The 14,810-nt window shown below is 37.3% G+C and overlaps 1 protein-coding gene across 1 annotated transcript in view; it reads right to left on the bottom strand.

Annotated features, from left to right (window-relative positions):
- Positions 1-1,243: 1,243 nt before the first annotated feature.
- FBXL17 (F-box and leucine rich repeat protein 17) overlaps positions 1,244-14,810 on the bottom strand; it is a 290,001-nt gene continuing 276,434 nt past the window's right edge. Inside the window, exon 9 of the mRNA XM_062600332.1 lies at positions 1,244-3,520. Within this exon, the coding sequence (XP_062456316.1) occupies positions 3,383-3,520 (138 nt within the window). The 3' untranslated portion in view covers positions 1,244-3,382. The remainder of the gene's footprint in view (positions 3,521-14,810) is intronic.

Genomic DNA, 14,810 nt, shown 5'->3' with positions numbered 1-14,810 from the left:
TTATATCCAATTGAAATTTCCCTCACTGCAATTTGTAATCACTGAATCTTGTCCTTTGCCTGTGCGGCTCCAAAACATCTCACTCCACTTCTGCTACAGCCGCCCACCGGTTAGCTAAGAAACCGCTTAGAGCCTGCCTTAGCCTTCTCTTTCACAGGTCGAACAAATCCTGCCCCTCCAGCCTCAGCCGTCTCCGACGATGCCAATTCTCAGCCTCAGGGTAACTAGGAGCCCTGAGAGAGAGAGGGTGAAAATCTTACTGGCAGGTTTCAACAAAGATCTTGAAGGAACAAAGAAACTGTGACAGACGCACGGGACCGACGGAACTAGGAACAGCTTGGAACGTGCCTGCAAAAATACTTGCAGGCATTTAAATAATTTGCATTTAAATAATGCACCAGGAGTTTTGAATCAGGGAGAAGAGCGGTATTTTTTTCCTTTTACAAGAGGCCTTTTCTTTTTCTCTAAATATCTAAAAATTATAAAGCAGGCGGCACTGTCATTTATCTCTATAAAAATATTTAGGAAAACGGATTTAAAAAGAAAGTAAAGAGCTATCTGTAGCAGTAGCGCAGTCAAAAGAACATGTTTCAGTACGTCATTCTTAAACAATGGAAAATTGCTAAAGGTTTAAATGCCAAAATCCACAGAAAATATTTAAACAGTCACAATGAGATTATAAAGATTAACAAGTTCAGAAAAGTAAGAAAGATGAATAGTACGTAGAATTTTGCTTGAGACAAGACACTCACAGGAAAATGCATTTCCAAGTACACGTTAGGCAAGACTACTGACATTATCTTAATGGCAGAAGTAAAAAGAGATGACCTACCAGACTTGTAATATACATACAAGTTAAAAAAAAACAAAAACAAAAACAAAAAACTCTGACTCGTATTTATTTTTATTTACTTATTTTTAAGGTTGGAAAGTCTCTCTGGAGGTCATGTGGTCCAGCACAACACTGACAACAGGGCCAGCTTGGATCTGGTTGCTCAGAACAGTGTCCAGATGAGTTCGGCACCTTCAAGGACGCAGACTCCAGTCTCTCAGCTAGCAGAGCCTAAATACAGTTAAGCGCAGAGAAACAGAAGACACCACTCTTTTCTTCTTTCTTTTATTGCAACCCATTGCAAGGTCATAGGTTTCACGGAAAAATAGAAACTTACAAATTGTGTGAATCGTTTCAATGCACTCGTAAAAAGACATCAAATGAAGAATGACTAAGATTCTGCACTATATCTGCAATATAATCAATTGGCTTTATTCTGAAAATATTGTTGCCATTTTGGAGTAGATAAAAAGCCCAGCATTGTACATGTTCACATGTATTTACGGTATTTCAAGCAAAAACTTTACCATATGTATTTCCAGAGAAATTTGTTCATCCTCATTTTGAAAAGTCTAATAAGAAAACATTCACCATCATCACTGGAATTACTGTAAGCTGATGTTTCTGTTGTCAAGAATTACGCTATTGAAATCAACATACAGTCCAATAAATTTATACAGGCATACTAAACATTTCCCAGGTTATGTTGCACCAGACCTTCCAGATTAGTAAAACATTTTGACAATAATGGCAACGCTTCAGCTGAAGCTTGAGCATTTCATATTTTGGATTAAAACACTGTAACCTTTATAAAGCAAATATCCAGTGTAACACACCTCAAAAACATTCGCAACCAAATGGTAATACTCTAAAGGTTAGAGTAACTTCAAACCGAAGCTGCAATGTCTGTAATTTCACTATCCATCTGTCAAATTTAACTCCTAAGAATGTGATGTGACACGGAGAAAATCGAACTCTTTATGTATTTAATCTGGCTATTTTCCTGCATACACCATATTGCAAATCAGTTTTCTGTTAAAAAGAAAAAGAAACAATACTGCTATTAAGGTAGCCAAAAAAGTTGAGGAACAAATATGAAAATCAGTACAATGCATAGGATGCATAATTTAGAGGATGTAAGTACTATTCTTCATCCTGAGAAATTGCTTCCAGAGTTAGCCAGTTAGCCCCTGATCCTACAAAACGATACCTCTGCTTGGAGTCATTTTTAGATGCCCTTTTTGAGGTCAGCACTCCTTGCATCGAGAGATCTGTTCTAAAATAATCACCACACATGAAACCAAACTCTTCCTGACTTCTGAATTTCACAATTCAGCAACATAACAGCATAGCCAGAGGAGATCATTAAAAAAAAAAAAAAAAAGTAAAGTAAGTTTTTCAGCAAGATATTTAAATATTGTCTGCTAACTTATTTCTGACAGCTGATGTCTTCAATTCAGCATCTGACTTTACGAAGTGGGAAGCGGTTATCAGTGTTAAGTTAAAGGTAAAAGCACTGTTAACTCACCTATTACAAAAATGGCAAGGTGCAAAGATTTAGAAATCTGTACAGCATCTCCTATAGGACCATTTTAACAAAACAAAATGAAACAAGAAATCACTTCTGCAGTTCAGTAATAGAAAAGAAGATTGTCCATTAAATATCCATTCCATCATTATCATCATTTACTAAGATTTCCATTCAAAATAATAATTTGCGTAATTATCAAAACGTTTATAAGAAAATCACAATTCTTTGCAGATTCTCTTATTACTGTGCATCTTAAAGCTCCTGGGGTAGCTTTAGCCTAGGTAAATAATAAGCGTCGAGCTGAGCTCCCAGATTCAGCACAGGCCTAACTGCTCAATTACACTGCTGCTAGCACGGAGTTACCATGTACAAATCGAAGGAAACGCACATGACCAAGGCAAAGGAAAGGAAACAGAAGAAAACAAGCTTAATATCTTCTATAATTTCAAGCTATCCATAGAACTAGTAGGAATCCACTTCAAGAAGTCTGCCAAAGGCTTTTATATCTTTTATGCAAACAAAGATACGATGCATTTCTGAAGTTTTGCTTCAATATTAGTATGGTTGTACAGTACATCAAAGTCAGTTTATAGCTGTTTCCACTTCACTGTAACCTGTGTAAACTCACAATTATATTGCATCATATGAAAGGTTGTGAACCCTCTTCTTTATCTTTGGGGGCCTGCAGATTTTTAGAACAACGATTGAATATTCTGGATAGTTGCAAGTATCTGACTACATCACAGTCCAGTTTCTCTCCCACAGTTTCCAAGAGAGAAGAAACATAACATTTTCATCATTAAAAATGAGACAAAAATTTGTTTTAAAAATAAAAAAAAAAAAAAAATAAGGAGACTTATTTTGGAATAAGTGATTTCTCAATATATATTTTGTAGAAAATAAAACATGGATAAAAAGAAAGTTTAAAATATTCCCGCAACATTGTACAAATAAAATCTGCAGTCCCCATTAGATCTACTGAGCGCAGCAGTGCAGAACTGCCACAGCAGCACAGGAGGTTAAGAGGCAGTGGACATATTGGGTGTCCAGCCCATCTGATAAGCCCGCTCCAACGTCCTCTTGCAATCCTGTAGTACAGTACTGAAGGTTATATGCGGATACTGCTGCACTAGCTGCTCCACCGTGGCTTCATTCACCTGCAATCAAAGAGGAGAATTCGTGACGGACAAAAAGGCTAAATAAATGATCGGGTTTCAGATTCCCGGGAGGACCTGCAGGACCAGGCTCTGCGCTGACAGCACAGGTCTGTGTGCATTTCTGACACAGCAAAGGAGCAAACAGCAATGCCCTCTTACGAGGGCAGAAAAAAACAGCAAGAAAAGCCCCTAAAACTCCCATACAGCTCAATGTTATTTCTAAAGGGAAAAGTCTTATGTAATGCATCCTGTAAAAGCTGGTGTTTCATTATTTGAAATGGAAAGCAGAAAGGAAAGACAAATAAATAGCCTCCCTTTTAAAATAATTTTGTTTAAAAAATTGCAACAATGTTTAACAACTAAACCATAGTAATTCCATGGCCTTCTATGCTGGCCACCCACAGAGCCCAAACTCTAATTATTCAAAGTTAAACCATCTTTTTTAGCAGGACACTGTCTAGAGTGACAGATTTATTTCTCTGCCTTGAAATATAGTTCAAACTCCCTCAAGCAGACAGGCTTGAAACGTAAGACTTTCTTGGATTTGGAAAAATGAAAATAATTACATTTATGCTTATTGTTAATGTCATGATTATACTTTCACACACATTAAGCAGCAACTCCACAGCCTTATCAAAATGAACCTGCACTGTACAGTAGCTATCAATGTGACTACCATGATAAAAGAAAAAATATATATACAAGGAGAAAAGAATACAAACAATTCTATACTGCAGATACATCAACAGCATTTCCAAAGGTTAGAAGTTCAACATGTCTTTGCATGCATCACAGGTAGAAGTTTTATATTTTAGCTGTTTGGTGTGAGGCTAACACTGCACTAAGGGGTTTGTGGGCAGAAATGGTGGGATCAATAATTAAACCATGCAAGCTTGTCAGGTCAGGATGGCCCTCCGAAATCTTAGACATCAAAGGTAGCACCTTTATTCTTGATTAGACAAGGCAATCAGACAAGCCTAATTAAGCCTAACACCTTTACAATTGCAGTGCTGTGAGGGGATTAATTTGTCAATTATTTTTAAGCTGATTGCAGTTCATATCACAGAAGCAGACAGCTTCCTTCATCCTTTAGATAAATAAAAGATTAACCTAAGAACCATAACTTTTTAGGTAGCTTTCTTTGAAATCTTTGCTGAACACTTGGATGTTTTTAAACGCATCGATATTGCATTTAAATGCTGAAGAACCTAGATCAGTAGGATGTAAGACTGATATAACTGGTTGCCTTTTTCACTCCCCAGAGTCCCACATTCACGGCCAAAAGTAAAAAAATAAATGTTTACTATCATTACAAAGATCCATCTGGGAATAACATTTTAAAGCACAGTGACCACAAGATCTAATAATATTTTTGTCCTTAAAAGATATCAAGGAGTGCATCCTTCTAAACAGTGATTGCATCCAATGACAGGGATAAATGAAAGGTTTAATATCCAGTTCTTCTACTTTGATAATAGAAACACTCAGTCTTCATTGGAAGTTTCATCGAGCTGAGACAGACTTGGATAGAAAACTGGTTTAACCTCCCCTCAAAGCACACATTGTACACTTTTGGCAAATAACTACGTTATAGTAACATCTTCCAGTGCCGAAAAACAAGAAGTGACTTTTAATAAATCAAAATGAAGTCAGAGGTACCATAAATCCTCCAAAATATTTGATATTTATAGCTGAACACATACTTTCAAACTGTCAGCAACGCTTCATAGAAATATTGGTTGAGAGGGAAGAATCCTCGAAACAGTATTTGTTACTTTTTGCCCATTCAAAAACCTTCTCTTTAAAATTTCTGGCGCAGAGCACCACAGCAGACTCTATCAGGTTTCCATTTTCACCTTATGCTCTCAAGTACTAATTCTAAATCACCAGAATTATAAACCTACTACCTTTACCCACAACGACGTCTCCTTAGGTTTATCTCTGCCAGAATGAAGATGTTTACCATGGACAGCTGCTCATTTTGCCCTTCCTAAATGGGAAACTAAAGAAGCAATATTGCTTATCTACTAAATACCTGTAGATATTAATCATGGAGAGAGAATATTACACCTTAACACACACCTGTTTTGCTTCTCTTGCTCGACAGCATGGATATTAGCATTTGACATTGTACCTAATTGTACAATACCATAAGCAGATTTTCTATCACAGGAAACAAGCTTGGAGATTACGGCAAATTTTTCATACGGAGGTTGTTCAAACATGGTAAGAGAAGAAATGATCAGAAGAGGCCATGGATTCTTCGTGTCCTAGTGTCTTTGACCCAAGACTGAACACATATATGTGCAAGCAACAGTGGAGCTATATACAAGTTAACATATTTAATATAAGGCTAATTTATGCAAAATAGCATGGCTCACGATACTCAAAGACAGATTAGATGCTACAATAGTCTCTCTTAGTCTTAAAAGTCTATGAAGAGATCTGTGGAAAAACATTAAGCATTAACCACTTGTCCAAAGTTTTTCGATACAGTTATTACCACTTGCAATAATATTTAATAAAATTATTACTAATTACTATTATTACCTTACTAAACAAGAGAAGTTTTTTTGGTTTTTTTTTTTTGTTTGTTTTTTTTGTATGGAGTGCCAAATAGAATAACCGGGTTACTAACAAGTTTATAGGTGATACAGAAATACGATCACTTAGGACAGCATGACGTTGAAAGCAATACAAACATACAGTTTGTAGGTAAAATTAGAAGCCAGAGGAAAGGACACAGTGAAGCAAGTGGACAAACAGTGAATAGTGAGAAATTATGCTGGATATACAAATTCAAATTTAGATTATGCAGAAGCAGAGGAAAAAAATGATCCTATCTGGCAGTTGGACAACCTATATGAAATCCAAGATGAGAGAAAAAAAATATGGAATGTTAAACCATAAATGATTCCCTACCAAAATAACCTGAAAGCTTCTTTTACCATCGGGAAAGTCCATCCAAAAACTAAAACGGAGAAAAATTTTCAGTATTTTAAACTTTCTGTGGCATTGGACTAAAACTAAACTTGAAAGGCAGGAAAATAGAGAAGTCAAGAAAATTTCAGTACTCTGTTAATGAATAAGATAAATAATGTCTACAGCAACTCTCTTGGTACCCTTGCCATCAGTTCCCCTAATTGTAGGATTAAGATGCAAAGTAGTCTGATATCTAAACCATTAGAACATGAGCTTCTGTCTCTTTGTCTGGTTGGTGATAAAACAAAAGCATTGAATGCCATTCCCAAAATAAATTCATTACATAATCAGAACAATTTTCCTTTCTGAGCTTGAACAGTCCTGCTCAATGAATGAAAAATAAAAATCTTTATATCTTAATATTCTTTAAAATATTGTATTTTCCTTCCACAGAACTTCCATTAATCTTCATCTTTTGAGTTGTCAGAAAGAAGACTACTGGCTGAAGATAAGCTAGCTAGATTATCTAATACGTAATCAATCATTTGAATTTGAATAGCCCCTTCAATTATGGTTTTAACACAGAATGAAAGAATGCAGTTCTCACCATTAAGACTCTAAATAGGTTTGCATAATCTTGGTCATTAAACAGAAGTAGTAAAACAACAATGAAAATCAGTTTGAAACTTGGTTTTCTTGCAGAAATAAAATAAAAAAAAATTACTCCAGGCCAAAGAGAAGATTCGTTTTATGCAACTATCATAAAAGTAAAGGAAAAGATGGGTTACAGAACCATAGCAGGAGAAATTGATGTCATCCCATTTTAACTGAGCTACCTACAATGCAGAAGTCCTGATTTTGAATCCTGACATCTGAACACATATTCCCCATTTCCCAGGACAGTATACTGGACTTTGTGACAAACGTTATCTGGGATGGGTCCTCCTTAATTTCTTCTGATGGTGTAGTGTGGTTGTGCAGACAACATTTAAATACAAATACTATCTGCACTAGATAAGAAAGCTACTTTCTTATGTGACAATTAGGAATTCATCTGGGAAAGAGGAATACGAACACCCACCTAGTCCATGTGAAATAGAACACCACCAACAGAGCAGATGTGGAAGAGCTTCTTTGGCGCACACTAATCTCACTCTAATAGGTACGTGGGTCAAACACTGGGGAAAATGGGAGATCCATGTTCAAAATTCTTTCTCCCCTTTAGATTAAGTGATCTGCCTACAACAAGAAAGGTGAAGAAAACCCCTCCAGTCTAAAAATATTTTTCCCACAAGAAAGTGGCAAGTATGATCAGCTGAAACTATAGTTTTCAGTCAGTATGCTATTCATTCAGGTTTTTGATCTTATATTGCTGGATTTACTGATCTAGTATGACTGCCAGTATTTAGCAGTTTAATAAGCTGCTGGCAACTGCTGCAGAGCTCCAAGAGTATATTTACACCATCCTCCTTGAGTTGTCACGGAAAATCCAAAAGGCAAATATAAAAAAGAACTTGATAACTTTCAGGTTTTGCTTTTAAATGTGCCGTGTCATTTGGTAGACATCCAGTGATAATTTCAGTACTATTTTCTTTTATTTCCAGCTTCTAAATTAAAGAGTTTCTAAAGATATGAAACTGTTCCACAGGGAATTGCTTAGGAGTAATGTCTATTTTTCTTTACCTATTGCTTTCATTATGTTCCCCACATAGATCTTATTACGTTCAAAGGACTCAAGTGTTCCTAATCCTGTCAAGATAAATTTTCAATTGAAACCGTCAGTGGAATTACAGATTTCTTTTTAATGAGGTTGATGTCCTAAACAGGACTTTCCTTGTTGCTTTTAGCCAATGTGCCTTTAGTTGATATGATGTCCAAAAGCTCTTCTCTTGGATCAGAATACTAAATGGCAAACAAAGATGCTTTAACCAAGAGAACTCTTTTACTGTATTACTAAGAAGAGCTATAAGTCTGCCTACCGATCTCAAAAGCTCCTCCTGGAGGTATATCAACCACAGAAGGCAGTTCTGATCCTAAAACTACTAAAATGTATCAAGAATGTCTGTTTTGTCCCACTTAGAGCAACACTGAAAAGGGAGAGTAAAGTCACCACCTGAACTGCAAGTTTCATGTCACCTATGTTCACTCACGCTGAGTGAAGAGGTATTCACCCTTAATCTGGAAGGTACCCATTTTTCTGCTAATAGACTGTTTTCTATTAAAAGACTAGAAATATTCATATATACAGTTGTGCACCATAACTAGGACTGGATTTTAATAACCTTCATGATCTGCATCAATATTCCAAGTCAGTAATTGACAGGAATGAGTGTGATTCAGCTTAACAAAAAATAATATATTCAGATCACATGCAAAAAGAAAAAAAAAAGATTACTCTTCACAAAACACTTCTGAAAAGATTACGAGTGCAAAGATACAGTATTAGAACTCAGGAAAACTCACTTGTACTCCTTAATTGTTCATAACATTATAAAAGGATGGACTATTGGAACTATTTCTGCATAATATCAGCTTGCAACAGGCATGTGGTTAGCTGATTTTGGAGAGTGCTGACTTCACGTGCACGCGCCTTCTGCCTGCAATCTCTCTACCCAGTAGAGCCTCACTGCAAGTCACATGGAGAATACAGATTAAATGCATCTTCAGTCATATAATTTTACTGGCTATTCATTAATCAAAAGCAACAAAGCTGTAATAGAATTAGTCTACAGTATTTGTACAAAAAGGTATTAACAGTATGAAGAACAGTTAGCTTAATTTTAGAAATTAAGTCCTTGTAAATAATTTTAGGGGCATGTTAACAAGTGAGAAGTAACACTGATGCCAAAAGATTTTCAAAGCTGCTGTACAGACGCTGTTTGATAATAAAGGCCAACATGGCACAAATACGATCATTACATTTCTGAACAAGAATACTCACAAAACCAATCTTGCACAAAAAAACCCTGCAAACTGATTGGATCCAAAAAGGTTTTCTTAATATGCTACTGAAAATTTACTAACGCAGCAGTACTGCAACATCAGGGCACTGACGTTCTGTGCATTATTCTGTCTCAGTATACATAGGGTAGTATTACACAGAAGCCCAATTTGCATATAATGGATGAAGAAAAGAATCCAAAGTCATTACGTGAACCCATAATCGTGGATTTCAGATATATTCTATTTTCCAATTTTTCTAGCATGACAATAAAATCCAAAATACACAAACTTAGAGTCATTAAGTAAATTCATATACACTCTCTCTCCTTCTCTTCTCTAAGCAAATGTTTGCTTCCTCAAGTCAATGTCTTATAAAAAGTGTACTTAATAACAAATGTTTGACGCTTTTTCCACTAATAGTTGAATGAATTATACTCTCAGGTGGCCCAATTATAACTGTTGCCTGTAGCCATAACAAAATTAAAGATTTCTGGAATCATTTGTGTGAAATGCACTTGATCAGCTAAGGCAGACATATTCCACAGGGCATAAGCGACTTGCCTCGTGCCCAGGGGCAGAACCTTTGTTTAGGACTTTAATAAAATAACTGCACTACCTATATTAGCAGAGCATCCTATAGTCCAAATAAAGTCCCTTACTGTTTGAACAAAGAACATATTTTGGTTTAATGGATGACATTATTTAAAAAAAAAAAAATGCACACAGGACTGTCTGTGTGGACTCAAAATGAAATTGTCAAGTACAGCCTTCTTCCCAAATATTGACGTACTACTGTTATCATGACATTCAACAACTTAACTGTGTACTGGGAAGATCTTAGTACTTTTTCTCCCACTTAAATTTGGGAAGGGGAAGAAGAGGGGTGGCTAAGCAGAAATATACATTATTTTTTGGACGGTGTAAAGGGAAATAAATGGAATACCCGAATCTTGCAATATTCGATGGCAGCACTTCTGGGCGGCTTTCAGAAAACGCAACAAGGCTGCCCGCGGTGCAGACTCCCTTTAAGTTCTTTGCTTAAACCTCAGCGGAAAGGTACAAGCCTGGAGGGATGAAAGATTTTGTTGTGGTTGTTTACACAGGTGAACGTTATTGCCTCGAACTGCCAGTCCCTGCACGGCCGCTGCCGTCTCGGAGAGGAAAGCATTACTGCAGGCTAACAAAATCCATTTCAGGTCTCTGCGAGTTTGCGTCGTTTTTTGCAAGAGCCAGTGTCTCAGGGCTTGCTGTGCTAATCATTACTGCCAACACAGTATCGAGCACTAAAGTCCTGTAAGTGATAAAGATTTTCATTCTCAGTTCTCCTTGCTTATTATTAAATCAGGGAAACAACTCTAAAGGAGTCTGCTGGGCTGCCTGGCGGCTTTGCTAATTCTGCTCATTTCAATCAATCAAACTTCTTCCAGACCCAACCTGCGCAACACTTCTGGGTAAAAATATTACCAGTATTCATAATTATTTCAAATTAATGATGAAAGTCTGTGTATTGCTTTGTCCTTATTTATAAAAAAAAAAATATAGTTCATTAGAAACCTTATCCAGTGAAATGACTGTGCCTTTTTTTTTTTTTTTAATTATAGTGATATTCTTTCAGATTACTTTCTGCATGTAGAATTAAGTTTTGAATATTTTCCTTCCTATTCTGCCAGGTTAACAATTATTTGAACACATTATTGCAACACTTGTCAAAACAAGGACCTGTAAAATTAACAGAGAAATCAATCTCAGAAAATTTCTTTCTGATAAAAATAATTAGAAGTTCCTGGGGACAATGCTTCTAAAAATGTTCTTTTTATCATAAAAAATGCTGACTATATCAAATTGCATTTTCCCTTAAAAGTTAGCCTTATCCTAATTTTGAACCATTGATTAGCAGTTGAGAGCCCATCTCTTATTACAGTAAGACATGGCCAGGTGGTTATTTTTAATAACAAGAGCAGACTCATTAACTCAAGAGACTATCTTTAGCCTACTGTCATCTATTGCTAAACAACTCAGCCCGGAAGATAAAAGTGTTTTGGTGAAGTAACTGTTAAACTAGAAGTACAAAAAAGTTCAGTTTGTATAAAGAATCCTTTTTTGTGTTTTAGCAGATGCTTTCGTTCATACACTTAATGGGTCTGTTATTTCCATTAGCTAGGGAAAAAAAAAAAAGTATTGTTCTGTCTTTTAAAAATGTATTGAAAACCAAAGTGAAACAAATGCTATTTTTCTTTTGTTGCAGGTTAGCAAGGATAACTGTAATTTCTTTCTAACAGGATTCACAGATTTTATGAATCTAAAGTCTTCATTATTCATACAGAGACATATCAATTGCAGCTTCTACATTACATATATATTACTTCAAAAAATACAGAGAATCCTTTTAAATATACAGCGATGTCACTTGAACAAATTACAGTGATTTAGAGAAAATAAGTGCTTTAGATTTTTTTTTTTTTTTAGGGAAGAAGGATTGGATTTTTCAGTCTTCAATATCACAAAGCCATAATTTCAAATCTCAAAATGAGCCGCTTAAAAACTAAAAGAAGAATGAGCAGCAATTTGTCAGCATTTCTGATCAGGCTAACGTTTGTTAGCATTTTCTGAAGATGGAAAGCAAATTGCTGTGATAATTATATTAAAGCAAGCCATGGCTTTGCATTCTTAGTGTTCTACTGTTGATTAAGAATAATTTGGCTGGAAAAAAATGTTTGAAATTTAAAGACATACTTCTGGAGCCTAAGATCTTATCTCTCTTCTTTTCACTTACAAACTATCTGTGTAAATTAAAACTGATTGAGGATGAAGGATAAAAATGTTTCCAGCCACACTTACTAATAAAGTGGAAAACTCTTTTTGCCCCGAGTTAATAAGTTTTTTTACAGGCTGGCATTTCCACATTCGCGACAGTAGCTGCAGCCCAGTCACGCTAATGATTTGTAGTTTGAATGAAATAAATATTTACAAGTGCTTCTAAAACAGATTATGTGGAAGGATAAAATGATAAATTATTGAAAGTCTATGGATTTTCTAAACATCTTATTCTTGAGATGCAAATCCTTTCTCATCTGATCTTTTTTTTTATTATTTTTTATTTTTAAGGGTCATCTATCTCCCTCCTTCTCTGTGGGAATAGGAAAGAGTTTGTCTCTTGTCAGTTGTACTGAACAGCAATTTCTGTACTCTGAAATCCCAATAAAACTATAATAGAAAGTGCTTCCTACAGCTGATCTATTCTCTGGAATAAGTTACAGATTTAAGCATTATTTTCATGGAAAGCAACCTGTATTTCTCAAACAACAAAAGAAGCAAGGAATAAAGACTGCAATTTATTAACTGCCAACTTTATCAAATTCACTTCATTTCATTCACTCATAACTGGAAATACTGAATTTTGCAGGTCTGTGCTTTTCAGTGCAATTTTTCTGAGCGCTTCCCCCCAGAACGCCTGCTGCCTTTCAGCGGCAGCACTGATGATAACCACCGCGAAGAGCGCCACGGCTATCGGGAAGGGATGCAGAACTGTGAAAATCCGCGTGAGAAAAGTTGCTAACGCCACCAGAAGATTATTCTGACACATCGTTCACCCAGTCAAAATGTCAGCCAGAAAAACGAACCAAGTTTTTAGCCACAATTTCCTAGGTGATATCCAGCCTTTTTCGACAAAGGTGAAGAGTTCAGACTGCCGTTATTTAATGCTCTCTGGGATGTTGTGAAGCGCAATAAAGAAGTGCTACAAAAACATCTTTAAAATGAGTTCTCGCAATAAATAGCATAGAGAACGTTGCCCTCTTTCTCGGATTTATTTCATAAAAATGACATGTGAAATATTCATAAATATTTCAGATCTAATTACTCAAGGAATTACGATAGATAAACACAACTGAGATCGAATTAGGAGCATGAACGCACAGAAACGCGTTCAGAAAAAGAAGCCGTGAACCTTACATGGGTACAATTTTACGCCTTTAGGATGTAAGCAAGGTTCGTAGCAATCGAGCTGCGCACTGAGCGCAGCCCCGCGACTTCAGCGACGGCCCCGGGCTCCCCTCGCTGTCGCTGGGGAGCTATCGCTATCGCTCCGCAACGGGCTTTCGGGTGACTGCAGAGCAGCGCGGCTGCTTCGCATCGCCACGCGCTCGTGCCGAGTCCCAGGCAGGACCCCGGCTCCGCGCGGGGTGATCGGGAGCTCCTGGGTCCGCTGCGCTGCAGCTGGACCTCGCAGGTGCGAAACCTCCTCGAGGACTGTACGCACGGCTAATCCATACCGCAACGCCAGAATGCACAAAAAAAAAAAAAAAAAGCCATGCCTTTATGCCTTTTCCCACCATGAAACACTGGAACGTCCTATTTAGGCCTTAAGCAACTACTAATGAAACCAGTTCCCACTATTACCGCTTGCAAAAGAAATGGAGAACCAAAACTGCAACATTCACTTTTCACGAAACACCAAAGTCGCACAGTCCCAAGAAGTCAGTTCGGTGCCTGCACGCCTGCGTGCGTGCGTACGCACCAGCACCCGCGCCCGGCACATGCTGCACGTGCAGGGAGAGGTGTGCCACAGAGCTCCACGTCCCGACGGGGAAACTGCAGCGCGTCCTAACAGACCAAGCTCCTTCAGGGATGTAGCTGTGGCTTGTGCACTGCCACCCACAGTCATGGTACCTTGAAGGAGATCAGAGGGGAAAAGTGCCTGGTTGCTTCTGAGTATGCGCTGATGTTTACTGTTAGGCAACTGGGGAATTTTATTGTCCAAAATCTAGGTACTTAAAAATATTTAGGTGTCTGTCTTCCGCCTGGACACCAAACTGCCTTTGAAGGTTTGGATCCCAGGCTCTCAGTTTATCTGTTACTGAAAATTGATGGTGCTTGGCTCATTGCAGCTAGGCTGTACAACGCAGGACCCTGCAGGGCTCAGCAAGCTAGCATCACTTGAGCTACTCGTGGAAATGGAAGCACTAAGTTATACTGCACATCCATACGACTGTCTCATGAGCCTTGCTGAGTGGTGATTTCCCTTGGCAAGGGGCTGTACTTAGGTAGCTAAGCTGCTTTTAGGATCTGAGTCGGTATGTCCACACTGCCCTGCACCAATGACATCAGCTCGTCCAAAGCTCTTTCCCAGTCTCAGACACTATGGCTATGTAGTGCAGGAAAAATATGTCATAAGCCAAATTTGCCTAAATCATAGAAGTGCGGGGGGGGGGGGGGAATAAATATCAGTAAATCTCTAATATTTTCACATTGCAAAGAATATTTAGATTTTGTTTACATGAGCATAAACATGTATAGTAACGCAAAAAATTGTACTAAGATAGTTCTGAAAGGCTTTAAGCATTTACCGCTCTTCAAATTTACTCTTTTCTGGATTTGACTAAATAGTGATTATGATATTAAACGTTGAATTTTAAGTGTTAAAAAG

Source organism: Rhea pennata, chromosome Z, assembly GCF_028389875.1.
Source record: "Rhea pennata isolate bPtePen1 chromosome Z, bPtePen1.pri, whole genome shotgun sequence".
Classification (NCBI taxonomy): domain Eukaryota; kingdom Metazoa; phylum Chordata; class Aves; order Rheiformes; family Rheidae; genus Rhea; species Rhea pennata.
The sequence above is the reverse complement of the archived record's forward strand: the minus strand, read 5'-3'. Positions and strand labels throughout refer to the sequence as shown.